Source organism: Agelaius phoeniceus, chromosome Z (genome assembly GCF_051311805.1).
Source record: "Agelaius phoeniceus isolate bAgePho1 chromosome Z, bAgePho1.hap1, whole genome shotgun sequence".
Lineage (NCBI taxonomy): Eukaryota > Metazoa > Chordata > Aves > Passeriformes > Icteridae > Agelaius > Agelaius phoeniceus.
This window is the reverse complement of record NC_135303.1, coordinates 1,078,999-1,097,058: the sequence shown is the minus strand read 5'-3', so window position 1 is coordinate 1,097,058 and position 18,060 is coordinate 1,078,999. Positions and strand designations below refer to the sequence as shown.

The 18,060-nt window shown below is 40.2% G+C and overlaps 1 protein-coding gene across 6 annotated transcripts in view; it reads left to right on the top strand.

Moving 5' to 3' along the window:
• Positions 1-18,060, top strand: part of SSBP2 (single stranded DNA binding protein 2) — a 138,662-nt gene that overhangs the window by 31,460 nt on the left and 89,142 nt on the right. For all 6 annotated transcript variants that reach the window (XM_054651903.2, XM_054651904.2, XM_054651899.2 and 3 more), the window contains exons 2-4: positions 1,566-1,638; positions 5,656-5,717; positions 7,351-7,435. In XM_054651903.2, the coding sequence (XP_054507878.1) occupies positions 1,566-1,638; positions 5,656-5,717; positions 7,351-7,435 (220 nt within the window). The remainder of the gene's footprint in view (positions 1-1,565; positions 1,639-5,655; positions 5,718-7,350; positions 7,436-18,060) is intronic.

The window sequence follows — 18,060 nt, the reverse complement described above, 5'->3', positions numbered from 1 at the left end:
CAGAAAAGTGTTTCTTCTCCTATGTCTCTTACATCTGTCTTAGATTTAGTCTACAACATTTATTGCTTAAAATTTGCATGGTAGTTGAACTGGGAAGAATTAAGTCAACTCTTAAGAAATCCTCTCTCCCCACAGTACTTAGAGAGTTCAAACTAAAACCACCACTCATATGTTTGAATTATATATATTTAATTTGAGAAAAAAGTACATCTTTGCTTTTGAAGTTGGACAGAGAGTAAAGTAATATGTGTATGTATTGCATGTACAAAGTACAAACAACTAGTGAAAACCATTTTTGGGGAAGGTCTCTCTGAGATTTTAAAATTTCACACTTGATAGGTCATGGCAATAATTACTGCTCCAGCAGAGCCTTGATGACAATGATCACACAGAACATGGCATAGGGTTTTGAAGAGGAGGACAGATCCTCTCCCTCTCTTCTTTGTGTAGCCGTCTACAAGTTTTTGGAAATGAATAGGGAGAATAGTCAAAATAAGAATTGCTGTGTATTACTACATGCATTCAAATATATTTAACTTCTTAAGAACAGTGCAGGTAGTGAATATAAGAGACCTTCTCCTTCTCCTTCTCCTTCTCCTTCTCCTTCTCCTTCTCCTTCTCCTTCTCCTTCTCCTTCTCCTTCTCCTTCTCCTTCTTTCCTTCTCCTTCTCCTTCTCCTTCTCCTTCTTTCCTTCTCCTTCTCCTTCTCCTTCTCCTTCTCCTTCTCCTTCTTTCCTTCTCCTTCTCCTTCTCCTTCTCCTTCTCCTTCTTTCCTTCTCCTTCTCCTTCTCCTTCTCCTTCTCCTTCTCCTTCTCCTTCTTTCCTTCTCCTTCTCCTTCTCCTTCTCCTTCTCCTTCTCCTCCTCCTCCTCCTCCTCCTCCTCCTCCTCCTCCTCCTCCTCCTCCTCCTTTTCCTTCTGGACAGCCTGGAGGCTTGCAGACAGACAAACAGGAAGCTCTGGGGAATCATCTGGAGCTGTGGCAGTAATTTGTAGCTCTGCTGCCACCAGAGCCCAGGTCTGGATGAATTTCAGGATCTGTTTTCCCTTTGCTGCAGAGCTGTGGTTGTTTGGCCATGGACCTAGGCTGCCATCGCTTCTCCTAATGCAGCCTGAAGTTTCCATGTTTTTTGGAAAAACCACAGGGCTATTTTTCAAGAGTGCTAACAGCTTGACACATTCCACATGCTAAAAAAGCTGACCTGGAAAAGCAATCAGTGACGCTGTATGAATATATTGTATTTACAGTAAGCATGCTCACCCAGAGCAGCACTGGGTCACTGGTTAGCTCACTAGGCACTTGTCCAAATATTAAAAATGTTGACATTAAGTAATTTGGGGGCTTAATAATGTTTTAATTAATGACTATTTAAACACCTCTGGTCAGATTGACCTGCATGTCTAGTTGAAAAATTCTGGTAGAGGTAATAGATTTGGCACTTCATTACTTTGTGGTTTGTGGAAGGCAGTGGGGCATATCTCAAACTTGTGATAATCCTTTATTTCTGAAAAAGAGGAGCAAACAAATGCACAATACTAAATATTGTCCTTTCTGTTTATTTTTCAGATTAGCACTGTACGTATATGAATATCTGCTCCATGTAGGAGCACAGAAATCAGCTCAGACATTTTTATCAGAGGTGAGTTTTTTACATGACTTCCGAGGGCCTGCAAGTGAGATAAATATGATTTGGTCTAAAATAAGAGCAGTGAAAACCTTGGGTATTGGTTTGCCTCAATCCGCTGTTCCTTATCCTCCAGAACCCAGTTTGCCATGCCATTTTACATGATCTTGTGTGACTGTTTTTGCTGTGGTTTGTAATCCCCATTCTACACTGGGGAAGATTAATCTATTTTCTCTAATAAGTGGGCATGCTGGAGAACACTTCAATGGTACTCAGTTTTGATGACCTTTTAACTTACTATTGATATCTCCAATTGTGAATGATAGGCCCTCCTAAATGTATTTTACATCCCACTGTCATACACTATCAGTTTTCCTTCTCTGAAGCACTGCTGATCTCTCTGTGCTCTCACCATGCTTTTAACCACTTCACTTCTTTTCATCTGTTGAATCAATGAGGGCCACAACCACTTAGGTCCTGCTTTTTTAAACACTTTCAACTGCTAATGGAATTTTTACCTTTACACAGTAGTTTTGGGGGTTTTTTTAAGACTCTTTTCAAAGGCTTTGTATGCATCTTGTGAAGGTTGAAGTAAATTGTGTCTCATCAGCATTTTACTTTTGCCCTAGGATACAAATGTATGCTGAACACATTGAAGTCTTCTGGGTTTATTATGGTTTTTAATCTTTGACAAGAACATACAAGATAATAGCAACAACAACAACAATATCAATAACTAATAATAATAACAATAGCATAGTAGTAGTAATAATAGGAATAGTGAGCAGAAGTTGGGAAAAAATAGGCAAGATATTGTCCTAGGAAAATTTGCTGCTTTAACTGATCCTCCTCCAAAAGCTAATGAAATTATTATGCTGATGATGACATTTTGGAGATGGAAGAGGGGAAAATGAAAATCCAGAGAGTTGTTTGTGATACTCACACAAAACTGACAAAGCACAGATAAGGAAAAAGGGTAGAATTGTAGTAGGATTGGTTTACATTTATAATAAAGCATGTTTTTGACAATTGTTTTATCTCTGTGGTAAAACATTGGAAAAATAAGAGAAAATAATGTAGAGTATCATCTTGGCTTTTCCAAGACAGCTGTCATTTGTAAATAATGCATTGCACAAGGTAAATTTTGCTCACTTTGTTTTTATGATGTTTTTTCAAAATGAACAGTTGGCAGAAGCATAGCTGGTATGGCATCTGGATTTCCTGAAAACATTAAATACCGTGTCTTGAAACTCAGCTTTTAGAACTAATTTAGTCTTGAGTTACAGAGGAGCTCTCAGGTCTGAACACTGAAACATAAGGATATATCAAATCTTCAAAAGTAAGACTTGTACTCATCAAGAGGTGGTAAACACAGGTCAGGGACAATGAGTAGTGCACAGAGTGGGTATGAGGTAGGAGCTGTGAGTTTATTTCCCTCACTAATTAGCAGTGCAGGAGGGTAAATGTGCTGGCAGTTCTTGTGAATGTTCTGTGACTGCTGGGCTGGATGCTCTCTCAGTTTGGGTGGGTTTCATTTCTAAGTTAAACAGTTGAGATTAACTCTAAAGCTGAGTGTTGGGGCTTAAAAGAAGAACACACACAGATTGTCTGAGCTGTAGGGCAGCCAGTGGTGTCTAAAGGTTAAGAGCCCTCTCTCACGGATCTGCCAGGGACTGTGACTCAGAGGAATGGAGCCACGTTAAAGGAAAATAGAAGTTGGACATCCATGAATCCACTGTGATACTCTGTAACTTAGGGATCGTTGTCCTGAGCATCCCCGTGTTTTTGTCATGTTTTTGTGTCTAGTTTGACTTTTGTATGCTTCTCTTGAAGACCTGATCCTTATCCCACATATTTTCTATTCTGGAAATCAGATTCCAGCCTCAGATAATTCCATTACCCTGGCTGGACCTGGTTGGTGGGCATTTCCCAGTTAATCATTCCCTGGCTATGAGCTCAGTCACACTTGACAATGAAGATTTTTTTTTTTCATAAATAATAATTCTTCATAAGTCCCATTGATCAGACAGACTGCATCTGCTACGTTAGACACTAGTATGGGTATTTAAAACAAAACAAAACAAAAATCCTTTAAGAGGGTCCCAAACTTCCACATTCCCTTCAGTTTCCTCCTCCCAGTCAGTTTCTCAAGATGACATATGTCCCAGGAGCCACTAAAGACCTGAACTGGGGAATTTCCTCACCAGGCCCTGCTTTGAAGAAAACAATCACTGCTTAGACATAATGTGGGTGTTCTTCATAGACACAATTTTTACTGCTAAGCGAATGAAATTTCTGCTTCAGGAACCCCTTTTTCATGCTTGTTGTACAATGCATCTCTTCATTATGTGATTCTGAACCTTCTCAGAGGTACTGTGTGTTCCTGATTATTAGTACAAGTCTTTCCAAGACATTCCCAGGCTGCATGAGGAGCAGCTGTGCCTCTGAGAGGTGTATTTGAAGAGTGTGTAATACCTTTGTAGTGACTTTGGCTTCCAAATATTTGTCACTTTTTCCTGCCAGCACTTAAGGAACTTTAGGCACTTAAACACTTCAGGAACTTTGTGAAATATGTTTTTTGTGTATTAGCTGCTGTGTGAGGGATGTTGGTTTTCATTCTGCCAGCTTTACCAACTCAAGTGATAGTGGCTCAGTGTTCTCTTTTATAGACAATTTAAAATAGCATAGTTATTTTTGAAGAGTTGTGTTCAAATAATATGTCAAATTTGCATTAGGTTTGAGATTTTCTATATGGATTTTCATGTAAGTCCAAACAACATTTTTAGGCATATGAGCTACATATTCTGTATTGACAAAACGTGCATGTGTTTGAATTTCCTAAGAACTGGATGTGGAAATCAAGTGAGAGTTGAGAATCTTAAAGTCTCTTTAAAAAATGCCAGCTTTAGGAAGGACCCTGGCAGTATGAATACTACCTTTAATATTATGCTTTTATGTTTTTTTACATATTTGTATATAGATCTGTCACTTTAAATTTCTTTCATATTAAGGCTGTTTAAGCATTTGATTAAAATAACCCTTTTCTTGTCTGCCAGTCCTTCTGTCTCTAGAGAAGAATATGGTTTGCGCTTTTAACAACTCCTTTTTTAAGAGAGTTGGACAGGAAATTATGCTGTGTGTCATTGTAAGTAGAGGAGTTTGCAGTGCACACAATGCAAAGTGTGGACCAAAGATTCACCAAGTTCTAACATGAGACATTCTTTGGACAGTGTGGGCTCTGTGATAGCCCAAACTGTTTAATTTTGGAGATAAGGACAAGCTACTGACTGGCATTGAAAAGATGCTTGTGTGATTATAGTTAAGGTACAACATTTGGGAAGTTTTGCAGAGAAACAGATGCTGTTGCTCTGGGTGGCGTTGTCTGATGGGTTCCCTGATCAACAACAAAAGTTCGAATTCAGGAGCCGAGAGTTCTTAAACTGCATTTCCTGTGAAAACAGCCTCAAACAGAGCCAGTTTCCTTGGTGGGAGGGAAGTGCCAGGCAGTAGAGGTGTTGAGGAGAGCTTGCCAGCACAGGAGAGCAAGCCAGAGTAGCTGTGCACGTTCCCTGGCTGGGAGCTGGGTTATGGCAGTGGTGCTGCCTGGCTTTTGCCACATTACCTGTGGCTGAAGCTCTCCTCGAGCATTATAAAACACTGCTGGCCCTGGCTGCGGGGGGAAGAGTGCCACCTGCTGAATCCACAGCATCACTCCTGTGCAAATGGGAAAAGATTTCAGGTTTTAAGGTACTTGAAAATCACTTTTTTAATCATGCGTTTTTGAACTTAAAATAATACACCATATATTCAGAATTTAAAAAAAAAACCCAAAGAATAAAATTCTAAACTATGCTTCCCTAGCACAAGAGGAGCTAATTTAAAGTATCAGCTATATCAACAAATATAGAAAAGCAAGTAAACAGCGCATCCAAATTGATGACCATAAAGTGTCTCTTAAGTGTGGAATCTTCTGTTCCTCATTTAGTCACAATGATCACAATGTACACCTCTGTTTTTATCATTTTATTTTAGATAAGATGGGAAAAAAACATCACACTGGGGGAGCCCCCAGGATTCTTGCATTCCTGGTGGTGGTAAGTACCAGTTTTCTTCTCCTCTGGTTTTCCTAGAATATGTTGATGTCCAGTTTCAGCTGCAGGAGGCAAGAAATTCAGGTGAACAGTGTAAAAAAAATAAGAGGATCAGGATTAAGAAGCATTCTCTTATTAAGGAATAAAATAACAGAAAATTAGGTACAGAAAAGGAAATAACAGAAAAAAATACTGGATATTGGATACAGAAAGAAAGAAATACTGCATAGCACATTGATAAGAAAGGAGGTGGCCTGGCTTTCCTTCTTCACCACCTTCCAGCACATTTTGCAGCTAAGGGGTCATTCCACATATCATAAATACTTACATTTGGAAAGAAAACACAGTAAATACAGAGACTGTGTAGATGTGAACTTGCTCAGTCTGCAGTCCACAGCTGTGTGTGTAGAATTCCCTAGGGGAGAAGAGTGCTCATAGGCAGTGCTGTGTAGCCGTGGTATTTATTCATTATTTTAGTATATCCAACAAGCCTGTGTTTGAAGAAATGCAAAAGTGCAGAGAATATGCCCAGCTGTCAGAAGTACAAGAATTCACAGGTTTTGAAATGGCCCCATTTGAACCAAAGTGATTTGCACAGCTGCATGGGAAGTGGGGTATCCTTTTTTGACCATTCTTTGACAGCTCTTGCTGTGTGATGGAAGCCTGGCAAGAACATGTCCCTTTTATCTCTAATGTCTGCATTATCCTTAATTTTGATTGTCTGCAGCAGAGTGCTCAAATTGTCCATAAATCCCTAATATGGTGCTGGATTAAGTTATAGAGGAGTAAGTCTAAACCAGTAAAAAACCGCTATGAAACTCCCAACAAATTTTATTACTCAAATATGTTATTAACTCATTCCAGCATAGACACAGTTTCATTCCAGAAACTTTGTGGTAGAACTGATTGGTATGTAACTATAGCTGAAGGAGTTTGTGGGGAAGACCAACGGGATTATGTGCCATAATACCCTTCCTTTTATTCTTTATGACCTAAGAAGATGCCCATGCATTTTTTGTGCTTGCCCAGGCACCAGATCCTCAGGGAGCTTTGATTTAAGCACAGGACTGGACATTTGTCCATGGAAGCTGTGGCTGCCCCATCCCTGAAGTGCCCAAGGCCAGGCTGGACAGGACTCAGAGTAACCTGGGATAGTGGAAGGTGTTGGAGACTGGATGGGCTCTAAAATCCTTCCAATCCAAATTGTTCTGTGATTTCAGGAACCTTGACCATGGAAGGATTCCCAGTTTTCTCTCCAGTTTCTTTCCTTTCCATATTATTACGAATTCATTCCTTCCCATGCTTTGTGGAAGTCGTTTGAGCAGTTGCTGGAGGGATAAGATTAAATGCACAGTAATACACATTGTATTTGTATTTATTACCCCAGATTCTTGGTCTGTAGTGCAGTGGTGCTAAAGGAGTACAGCACTGCTTGCCTCAGAGATCAGATGGCAGGACTTGTTCCTCACAGATGATTTACAAATCTAAATTCTTCCGTAGAGGGGAGTGTTCTCATTCTTTGGAGAGAAAGTGGCATTTCTGTATAGGAACATCCATGTGAGGTTTGTGTATGCCATAAAATGCACGTGAGCATCACAGTGACACTCTCACCATCCCTGTAACCTCTCCCTTGCAGTGTGTTCTGGGATCTCTACTGTGCAGCTCCAGAAAGACGAGAAACATGTGAACACTCAAGTGAAGCAAAAGCCTTTCATGACTACGTAAGTTTTGTGTGTCTTTACCATGGCTTCCTTAACTGCATATATAAATGTGATAGAGAACTATTTTGCACTGCAGTGGCTCAAAAACACAGGTGCTGTTCATATGTAACTCTCAGTTTCCTAGGGATACCTTAGAATTAGGAGTTCCTAATTCTTTAATTGCCAGCACGATATGGGTGACTCCTGGAAGCTGTCTGAGAGATCAAGGTGCTGTCCCATGTATTAATGCAGAATAAAGAGTGTCCTTCTGCCCCCCATGCCGTGGACACAGGAGGCTGGTCACAAAGGCACAGGACAGATGGAAACATGGATCTGACCTGCCCAAATATCTGTGCTCTGTCAGTGCTAAAGAAAAGACTGTTCTGTAGATGGAATTGATCTCTGGCTTCCGTCAGGACCACCCTGGCTGAAACTGGGGTGGTTCATACGCTTTTGTATCCTGAAATAACCTGGAGATTTCTCACCCTAATAAACAATCAAGAGACATAGAATAAGTTAAATGCAAAATCAGCTGGTCAAAGACAACAGGAGGAATAAAGGATAGAAGTTTCATGACAGTTTTGCTGCCTTTGGGACTTCGTTCAAAACATGACAGGGGAGTCTTGAGTGAAAGTAGCTCTCACAATACAACTGTGAAAACTCTCCTTGAGTCTTTTCCAGGTCTGTCTCACAAGTAGTGTCTAGTTACTGCCAAAAAGTATTTCTATGGATAAAACTGACATTAGACTGCCCTATCCCAGTGTCTTATAAACACACTTTGGGAACAACAGAAATGAGTCAGCAAAGTGACCATTTTGCATTTTCTGTGTCAAAATCTGGTAATGGCTTGGCATCCTACAATGTGTGAGCTAATGGTGATCTTGCCTTGTTGTTTATTTGCAGTAAACACCACCTTAGACTCTGAATGCACCATCAGCACAGTCAGAGATATCCAGCTTCTTTCACCAATGTCTCTTTAACACCCTGTAGTGGTGATTAAATTGTGAGGGTGACTGGTTAAGGAGCTTGGACAATGTTGCACAGTCATGTCCTGGCTACGCTGACCACTACACATAATTAATGAAAGAAATAATTATCAGAGAAAGGAACAAAGTTTTAGCGACATTTTGTACCCACAGAGTTGTTAAGGTCAGCCAATTTAGTAAGGTACATTCCTCAAATTAAAAATGAGGTATCTCTTGCAAGAACAGTAGTTGTGGTCATTTCGTCCTAATCTGTTGTAAATAAAAAGTTGCTGGAAAAAGAAAAGACTTAGCTATTAGTATTAGCTACTTAGTATTGTGTTTCCTTGTTATTAGAGGAAGGTTTAATTCCCCACTGAAGGAGCAGTTGTTTACAGGAATAGTGTAAGACCGTGAGGAATGACATTAGAGATTTAAATCTGGGCAGATCCAAAGCACAACAGTTGACTTCAGTGGGGGACATTGTGTTCTCAAAATTAAGTGTATGTAACAAAAGCCAAAAATCCGAAAAATGTAAATATTGTTATGAAACAAAATTGTGAAACAGAACGATCAGCAAGAGGAAATTTTCAGTGAAAAAGTATTTGGAGTTTAAAAGGAGTCCACAAACCTTTAAGCTCAGGAGAGTTTAACTGATTAGTAAGTCCACTATTGAGTCTAAATTTAGAGGTGTACTAGGAATTTGAGTAGGTGAATTAAAGTAGTTAGAAACCTCCTTTGGCATGTTCCATTAGCATTTCTACAGGCCTTGGAATATTACATGACCTTATTGCTCATTTATGATGTGTATTGTCATAATTCAGGAAAAGTGAGAAACTGCAAGTTCGGTGTGTCCTACAATTCTGTGATTGAATATTTAACTTACTGTATAAAGTCATGCTTGATGAAGAAAAGATAAAATTGTGGTATGATTCTATTTGCACAATAAGACAGGATGAACATTTATTTTAGAAACAATTTGGTTTACTTCAGAAATTAATTTGCCTGGTGTTTGTAAAACCAATTCTCTCAATATTTTAAGGTGGCAGGAAAAGCTCTGCATTGTTTTTGTCACAGTTGGGATAAAGTAATTTGATCCCTCACAAGTTTCACCATGCTCCTTGTTATCACTTAGGTTTTGCTTAGGACAGTCTTCATCATGGTTTTTGTGTCTGGTGTTTTAAGGTAGTATTGTAAGCTCATGTCAAAAAACAAGAGGGTGGTATGAGGATATAGCCAGGCAGATCTCACAGCAGAGGAAGATGAACATGCAGGGAGTGAAATCCTGATCCACACAGTGTCTTGCCATTGTGGAGAGGTCAAAATCCCACCATCAGTGGGAGCTGCCGGAATCTTCCTCCTGCCGAGGCTGCCGGGGATGGTAAATCAAAACTCTGCTGCTACATTGCAGGTCAAGTAGTAGAGCATTTGTAGCTGTGCTGTCGTATCTGAAAACTGTTATTGTACGTACAAAACAGCACAGAAGGCTTGTTTATTAATTCATGCGAGCAATTCAGAATTTTTTATTAGGCATGTGTTCCACTTGACCTAAGAAAAACCGTTCCTGCTGAAGGGGTGCGTGGTCTGGCTGCTGTAGACATGGCAGCTGTAGCTGAGTGGGCTGTGTTTGGAGAGGAAATAATCTTGTCTTTGCTTTTGTGGAGAGAGAAAGGCTTAGGAATGCTTGATGGAGGAGGAAAGCACTTGCAGATGATTTAATGATTTGGAAATATTGCTGCCTCACTCGACATAGCTGCGAGTCAGGCAGGAACACACAGGTTGACTCATGGAATGAATGCGCAGAAAGACTGAGTTTCTTCAGGTTTACTTACAAGCTTTACATTATCTGAACTGCAACTGTAAGATTAATGCTGTTTGAGTTGCCTCCCCCTTCAGAGAGTGTGTTGTGGCTTGCAGCAGTACAATGCTCATCTTACTAAAAATACACTAAATAGAAAGGTAAAGCCCAATTCTGGCTTTATAGAGAAGATTTTCCATGCTCATCCTGAGTTTAAGTATTTGCAGCTTTCCCCATATTTAGAATGGATTTTATGTTTATTTTCTGTCAAGATTTGCCACTGGATATGTTTTCTTCTGAGTGAACAGGGTTCTGAGCTGATTAGGTACATTTTTATCATTTTTTTAGGCTTGAAAAGATGCATGTCATGAATGTGCATGTGCTGGATCAGGGAGACAGCTCCTGGGCTGGAAGTTTTAAGATATATCATGTAGAATTGGAAATTGTTTCAGGTGACTCAGGAAAGAAAACTGTTGCTTGCTCACCCAGCCCATTAATACTGCAGGCATTTCAGTGGGAGTAGCTTCATTTGAAGCAGAAAAATCCCCGTGATTTTTTTCCAGGTACCTGTTACTTTACTTTTTCCTGGAGGAAAACTTCTGCACACTTTGAAGTCTTGTGAGAAATCATGTACATGGATGGTCTGAGGAAAAATTCAGTCTTCAGTATAGAATGGTTTGTGTTTCTTCACGATGTCCTGAGGAGATTTCTTCACCTCTCTAGTTAAGAGCTCTTTTTTCCACATTTTGAGATCTTCTCCTGAGAGAAGCAAGTTCCAACATACATCTCTTTCCACTTCTTTTCAAGCTGAAAACTGTGTCCAAAAGGGGAAATAAAAACTTTTAGCAGTACCCCATCTTCTGATGGCCACAAATGACCGTCCCGCTCTTCCTCAGGCCTGGCCATTCATCCCCATCTCTGGGTTGAAAGGGGTGGTACCTGAAAATCCTTTTTTACAAGATGATTTCTGTACATAGCAGTTAAGATATTTTTACTCTCCAGAAATTTCTGTGCTCCTGTTATCTCACACTCCTGGCACTGGAAGTTTTTCCATGTGGTGCTGGTGCAAAGAAGGCGTACACTGTTTCTCACATGTAGCTGTATTAAAATCTTGATTATTTTCCAGTTAAGGTTTGATTAGTTCTCCCCAGCTCTTTGAAAGATCACTTCTGCTGTGGGCAAAGGTGTCTGGTGTGTGTTTGTGTCTGCCAGCAGAATTCCAGATAATGCACAGGGTAACAAACCAGAGACACTCCTTGCTCCAGAGACTGAAATGAGCTAGGCCCACATCCTCTCTGCCCTGTTGGCACAGTTCAGTGCTGAGCTCTGTGACAGAGGGCTGTAGAGTGTACCAAAGACAATGCTGTCACTGGTTTTGTCCAGATTATTCTTTTTAAAGGTCATGAGTAGAGAAATAAAATTTTCCTAGAAGTTACTGAGCAGAGTGTTTGGACATTTGAGGTGGCTGCTCAGTCTCTGTGCACCTCTCTTCAGAAAAGTTGGGTCTCTGCATTTATTTCTAGGTTTTATGGGGAGAGAAATTACTACTTTATTCTCTGCACCCATCTCCCTTCAGCAGAACTAAGAGGCACTTGCACACCCTAAATGCCCCAAGTCTCCTTAACTAATCATTATCAATACTCAGTATTTGAGGAGTTGTGAATGCTTTTATGTCCGTTTTGGACTACAGATTTCCATGAAAAGCCCATGAGACTGTTCTCCCAAAAGCAGTTTGGGAGAAAACTGTTTTGTTTCTGGTTTCATTAAACTGCTGTCCTCCTTCTCTGCCTTTGGTGCATCAGGGATGGAGGAACTTGTTTTCATTCTTGATTGCCTGACCCATCTCTTGATACTGCGACCTTCTGCAGGCAGCCTAGCTAGGGCAGCTTTTGCTTCTAGCTTTATTGCTGAAAATGGAATTCTAGGTCTGGTTTCCAGCTGTCAGTTTCTGTGGAGAATGCATTTTAAACTCCTTCTGCTTAAAACAGAAATTAAGGAAAAAAACTCCCGACCATCCTTATCCTCCAATAGAAGGGCAAAAAAAGACAAGTTGTCCTGCTTTGCTCCAGGGCTTTTGTTCCAGAGGCTGCAGATCTGAGTTACCTGTTAGTTCCTTACCTGAGTTCCACAAAGTTCTGGAAGGCCCTTTGCATATTTACTGATCATCACTAAGTCAGTGATTTCACCCTCAGAATACGTTCTTCAGACAATTGATTTGTCTACTCTGTAAGATAGTTCCTGTGTCCAGATGGAGAACAGGTTATTTCTTAAAAGTAGAATAAATGTATCAAGTGGCTGTAGCATTCTTTTTGTAGTTAATAGGGAAGTGAAAAGAATTTCGTCTCATACATTCATTGTTAAAATTGTATTCTTTCTTTTTGTGTAAGTAGTATTCATATTTAATTTTGAATGAAGTGTCTTTCTTTGCTGCTCTTTTCATTCTGTGGAGATGATGTCTCACAGTGTTCAGGTATATGTGCAGTAAAATGTGTTCTTAAATATGGAAACCAGGAGAAAACAAAGAATTTGCTTTTGCTTTGAAATTCCATACCTGAGCACATTAAGTAAATCCATATGGCTAAAGATTGCACAACAGTAAACAATTAACAAACCATATTTTTTGCAGAATACTGTTTGGTGTAATCTTCCCAAGGTGCTGCATCCTTGACTTTCTCATGTGTGCAGCCAAAAATGCAGTGAATGTGAAAACTGGAGAAATGTTTAGGGTTCTTGTCCTTGGTGTAGGACACAGTTCTGTCTGCATGAAGGCCAGTGCTCACTGGGAGGTTTGGGGAGGACAGCTGAGGGTCTTACATAGAATTTACGCAGGCGAGTTGGGCTGCCTCAGTCTCCCATCTCCTTAATTTTATTGCTCAGTAGCTGTTCACTAACAGTGTGGAAAGGATTAATTAAAAGCATGCTCCAGCTCCCAAAGTCTGCAAACAACGTTGCCCGGTGTCAGGTGCTCATGAGTGAATATCAGAATATTGCACTGGATCTCCAAGAGTATGAAACTTTTTTTGGCTCACCAGAAATTTTTCAAAGTTGAGCAATTGGGACTCCCCTTGGAATTCAGAGACTCTTTTTGCAGGAAAATCAGGATTAATTTCCTGTTTCCTGCTAAGAAATTCCCCAGTTGAATTCTTGTTCTTACATTTTCATGAAGGGGGAAGATGTGCTTGTACTGCTCATACCATCCTTCTTCATCATTCCTTCCCATAAATTAGTAGAAAATATAATGCTTGGATTTGAGCTGCTCTCTGTCACAAGTGTTAATTGTAAGCTCTGATACAGAAATGTGTTGCTTCTTACAGGCAACGTATTTTTCCTCTTTATAGAGGTAATTTCCCAGGTAATTTTGTGCATTGCTTCTCTCTTAATGTGAGAATTCAGCCACTTGTTTCAGAGAGCACAGGCGGCATTTCCTCTCTAAAATTCCAATTGCTCTTCTTTAAGTGAATATTTAATTTCCTTGGAATTTAGAAGTAAAATAGTTAATTAGTTTGAGCTCAGTGGAAGCCTCAGACAGGATAAGGAACCACCATTTCCCCAAAGGTAATTTAGCTCCTCTTTCATGGTTCCCCGAGGGAGGCAGTGGACACATTTCTTTCTTTTTCCTCTTCTCTAACAACCATTTTAGCTTAACTTTCATTGAAAACAATGGGAGATAACAGCCATTTTAATGAGGGCAGGCTTTGGGAACATTCTGTGTGAAAAATAGTATTTATTTAGAGTGGAGCACCAAAAACATTTATATACACTGTATGCAGAACCATGCCACATTCATGAAAGGGGACAAAATTTGGTTTTCTTTTGCTTGGAGGCAGAGGAGGGGGATGTGAAGGCACAGGAAGTTAAGGGAGAAGTGAGTGGTTGAAGAGATAATGTGGAATTCACAGGATGAGGTAGAGGCTGAAAGGCAAAGGGAAGTGGCTGGAATGCTCAGGCTGCTTCAGAGGAGCTTAATTTTTTTCAAAAACACAGGTAAAATCTCGTTGTAAGTTTTTTGGGGTTTTTTTTGTAAACATGGATAGACAGACTGTTAACTTACTAGATACTCTAGTTCATGACAGGTGTCTCCATGGATTCATTTCTCTGCGTTCTGAAGTCAAGGGCTTTCTTTATAATTAAAATAAAGCTGAGGTCCTTCTGCTCTAAAGATGTGATGTGTCATTGCCTGGAAGAAGGCTCCACAGGAAATTTCTGACCTTTCAATGGAAGTCCCAGGGTACTGCAATTTCTTTTCCTGTGTGGTTATCCTGATGAAGACCTTTCAACTTCAGCCATTTCTTAGAGTATTGTTGTTAAATGTATCCTGTGTAAAATGTGTTGCAATTGAATGAACTCTGCTCATTCAAATTTTAATTTTTTAATTTGCTCGAATGGATTATTTATGCTACCATAGTGAAAGCTGTATTGCCGTTTAAATTTTAAACTTTACCATTTGGAGTGAACTTAAAATCGAGGTTTCAGAGGAGAGAGGATATTTTTTCTTTTACAAATGAAAGCACTTATGCATATACACACTTCATAGGATGTGATTAATACAGAAGTGCAAACCTTCTGGATTCTAGACATTGCATCAAAAGTTGTAGAAGCCTCCCTTATTTTGAATTTATTTCACCTTTAATATTGAGAATATACAGTCTACTGTAAGTTTAAGTAGCATTGAGAAATGTCCTGTTTCCAAACTTTTGTTTTAGTAGTTGTATTTTAAAAACATTTTATTTGTCACTGTTGACATACAGATCATCCTCACTCATGGCAGAGTGCACATAATATGTTCCTGCAGCATTCCAGAACATCACTAAAGGAGGTCAGGTTGTAGCTTTGTAACACTGGGAATGTTAAATGGACTAACTCTGAATGTAGAGCTGGACATTTTCTGGCATTAATATTTAACATAATGCCTTACATCAACAGAGCACAAACACTTGATCAATAGGGAGAAAGTGCTGGGTTAAGCCTTGCCAGGGCCTGCTCCCTCTGCTGACTCTTCCTCCCCCTCATGCTCTTCCTCCTGATGGTTCGTCTTCCACAGAGGGTCCCTCCTGATGTTTATGGTTCAGGGTTTGCACAGTCCCACTTCAGCTGCTCACATCTCCCTGGGCTGAGCCTCTGCACCGATGCCATTTGGATTTTGCCTTTTTTCTTTTCTATGGTCTCTGTATTCTTTGCACATTCATTTGTGGCTCTGTAGCTTATTGTATTAGTTACTAGTTTACCCAGTAATTTTCCATGGCCTTTCCCTAAACAAAAAGAAAAATTCCAGAGCTCCAATCTTGGGGGGTACAGAGCCCCTGTGCTTTCTTGTCTCATTCCTGCCTCCCAAGGTTGGGAGCAGCTCTTGGAGAGAGATTTCATGGACAGAGCGCAGCCAGTGCCAAGGGAGGGCTCCAGAGAAAGGGCTGGACCTGGGGGTGGGGAATTGCATCACCACTTGTGCTCCTAATTGGTGCTTTTATCAATTACACTGATTTCCTGACACCTGTAACATGTGCTCACTCTTGTGGGGGTGGCCTTTTGTAGGCATATTGACATAACTGCCCCTGAAGGCCTCCAAATAAAGATCCACTTTTATAATACCTGCTTACTAAAATTGTCTTGAGCTTCATTTCCAGTTTGGGGAAAAAAGGCAGCAGCAGAGCTGCCTCTGGTGTGTGGCCATGCCTTTGTCTGCACCAGGTTGAGCACAGCTGCACTGATGGGAAGCATTTTCCTTTTCCTCTTTGCCCAGGCTGGAGGCACTTCACCTAAATGCAATCTTCTTTAGCCTCATGAAAAGCAAAAGTGAAAGTGAGAGTCTTATGTCTGCACAATATGCCAAACACAGATTTTGTTATCAGCTTGACTGCTCCGTTAATACATCTAAGTGACTCATTTCAGACTTGCTTAGCACATTTCTGGAAAATCCAAGGACTTACAACTTCCATCTGCTCTCTAATATGATGAAAGATGAATCCTGAAGATCACAAATTGCAGGAGACGTGCGGCTCTTAATAAGAACAGCTGAACAACAAATGCCTTATGAGAGGTGGTGAAAAGTGAAGTAATGAGGAGGAAAGGCAGGGAGGCCTCTGGAGGGAACACGGATATCCATGGCTGACTAGAACTGTCACATCCAAACACCACACTAAATATGAGATGCACATTACATAACAGGAGTCACAGGGAGCAGATAATGGTCTTTTTGAATTTTCTGCAGAATTAAGGCCTGGCTTTTACAGGCACTCATGTTTACATGGTTCCTCGGGCCTGTACAAGATGTGGTGCCTGGGAAGAAATGTGCAGCTCTGGAGACTGGGATACATTTAGAGGAAAGCTTGGAAATCTTGTTTCTTATTTTGAGATCTCTGCATTCTAAACATGATAACCACTGAAAACAGTAAACCTGTAGTGCACACAGATAGACGAAGTACAGCGTTTCATCTCCATTTTCTCCCCTCCGGAGAAAAATGGAGATTGTGGCATAATCAAAGAGAACAAAAAATATTTAACTTGACTTAAGGTGAAAATCTGCACTGCACTTTGTCCTTGTAGCCTGTTTTATTGTGACCCCTCCTTAACTTCAGTGTACATCTTCAAAGTGCTGTCACAGCAACATCCACAGACTGGATTTATGCCACTTTGGGAGGACACCTGTAACAAAATTCAGATGCAGCAGTCTGTAACCCATCAGAGGTTCATTTACCCAAGAAAGTAGTTCTGTGCATAATTCACACCAGAAGAGGTGCATGACCTGTCTGGTTTCCTCTGACATAGGAAGTGGAAGACAAAGTTCTCTATAAGGTAGATAATAAATATTATGTTCTGAGACATAAAGGGTCTGGAAAACATTTTCCAGTTCTGCTTTCAGATCCGATTCCCATATTGCAAACCTAAATTTTAGTCTGAAATGTACTGAGATCGTAAGTAGTAGATAATTAAGGGAATGATTTAACCCCTGAGGTGAAATTTAATGTCTTTTCTGTTAAGAGAGTGGCAGAAAAATGCACAGACTGTGCATATGCATAGAGTTGAGTGTGACATTTCACTTAATAAATCAGTTTTACACCAGTAGGATTTCAGTGAGATTTGTAAAGGCGAGCAGTGAGTCCCCGTGGAGCATGACCCCATTGGCTTGGTCCCAGCTCTGCACAGATGTTGGGATCTGCCTGGACAGGTCCAGCAGCAGGATCAGGGACTCTGGCCCTCGCCTGGCAAACAATTTCATGGTCGAGTAGCATTTTATGTGTGAATACTCTGATTAGAGTCACACATGTTTGCAGTAGCAGGGTCACAGAAAACAGTACAAATGCAGCAGGTCATTCCTGTTCACTGTTCAGTTTTAGAGGCACTTCTCTGTACCAAAGTTATTAATTTATTTCATGTGGATTTTTTCTATGTATTTGAGGCAAAGACACCATTTTCCAGTTATCTCCATTGTGAAGAAAATCTCAAATTTTCTCTTTACAAGGACAAAATTGTTAAAGAGTGGCTGCTGGACAACCCTTAGATATCCCTGCAAAAGGCTTTTTGCTCCATCTTATGATCTAATTTATAGTATTTTATTTATTTTCCCTGTATTTTCATAATTTTGTGTTACTCTGTATACACAAGGTGTTTTGTGAATCCCACTTCCAACTCCTTTATTTTTATTGCTCCAGCTGCTGTCCCCCCACTGCTGTATGGAGAACATGTGTTGGATTTCCTCTTAATAGGAAAAAGTGTAGCTACTTGACATCCTTGCTGTCTTTTCCTGATAATGTGCAGGATTTCTTCTTCCTGGAACAAGATGGATATTGGTATTTATTGTTGCACCACTGTAGTGTGTTAAGGGTTTTGTTGAAGCTCCTGTTCCCTAAATCATGTTCCTTAAATTGTACAAGGAACTAAGCTTTCATTAT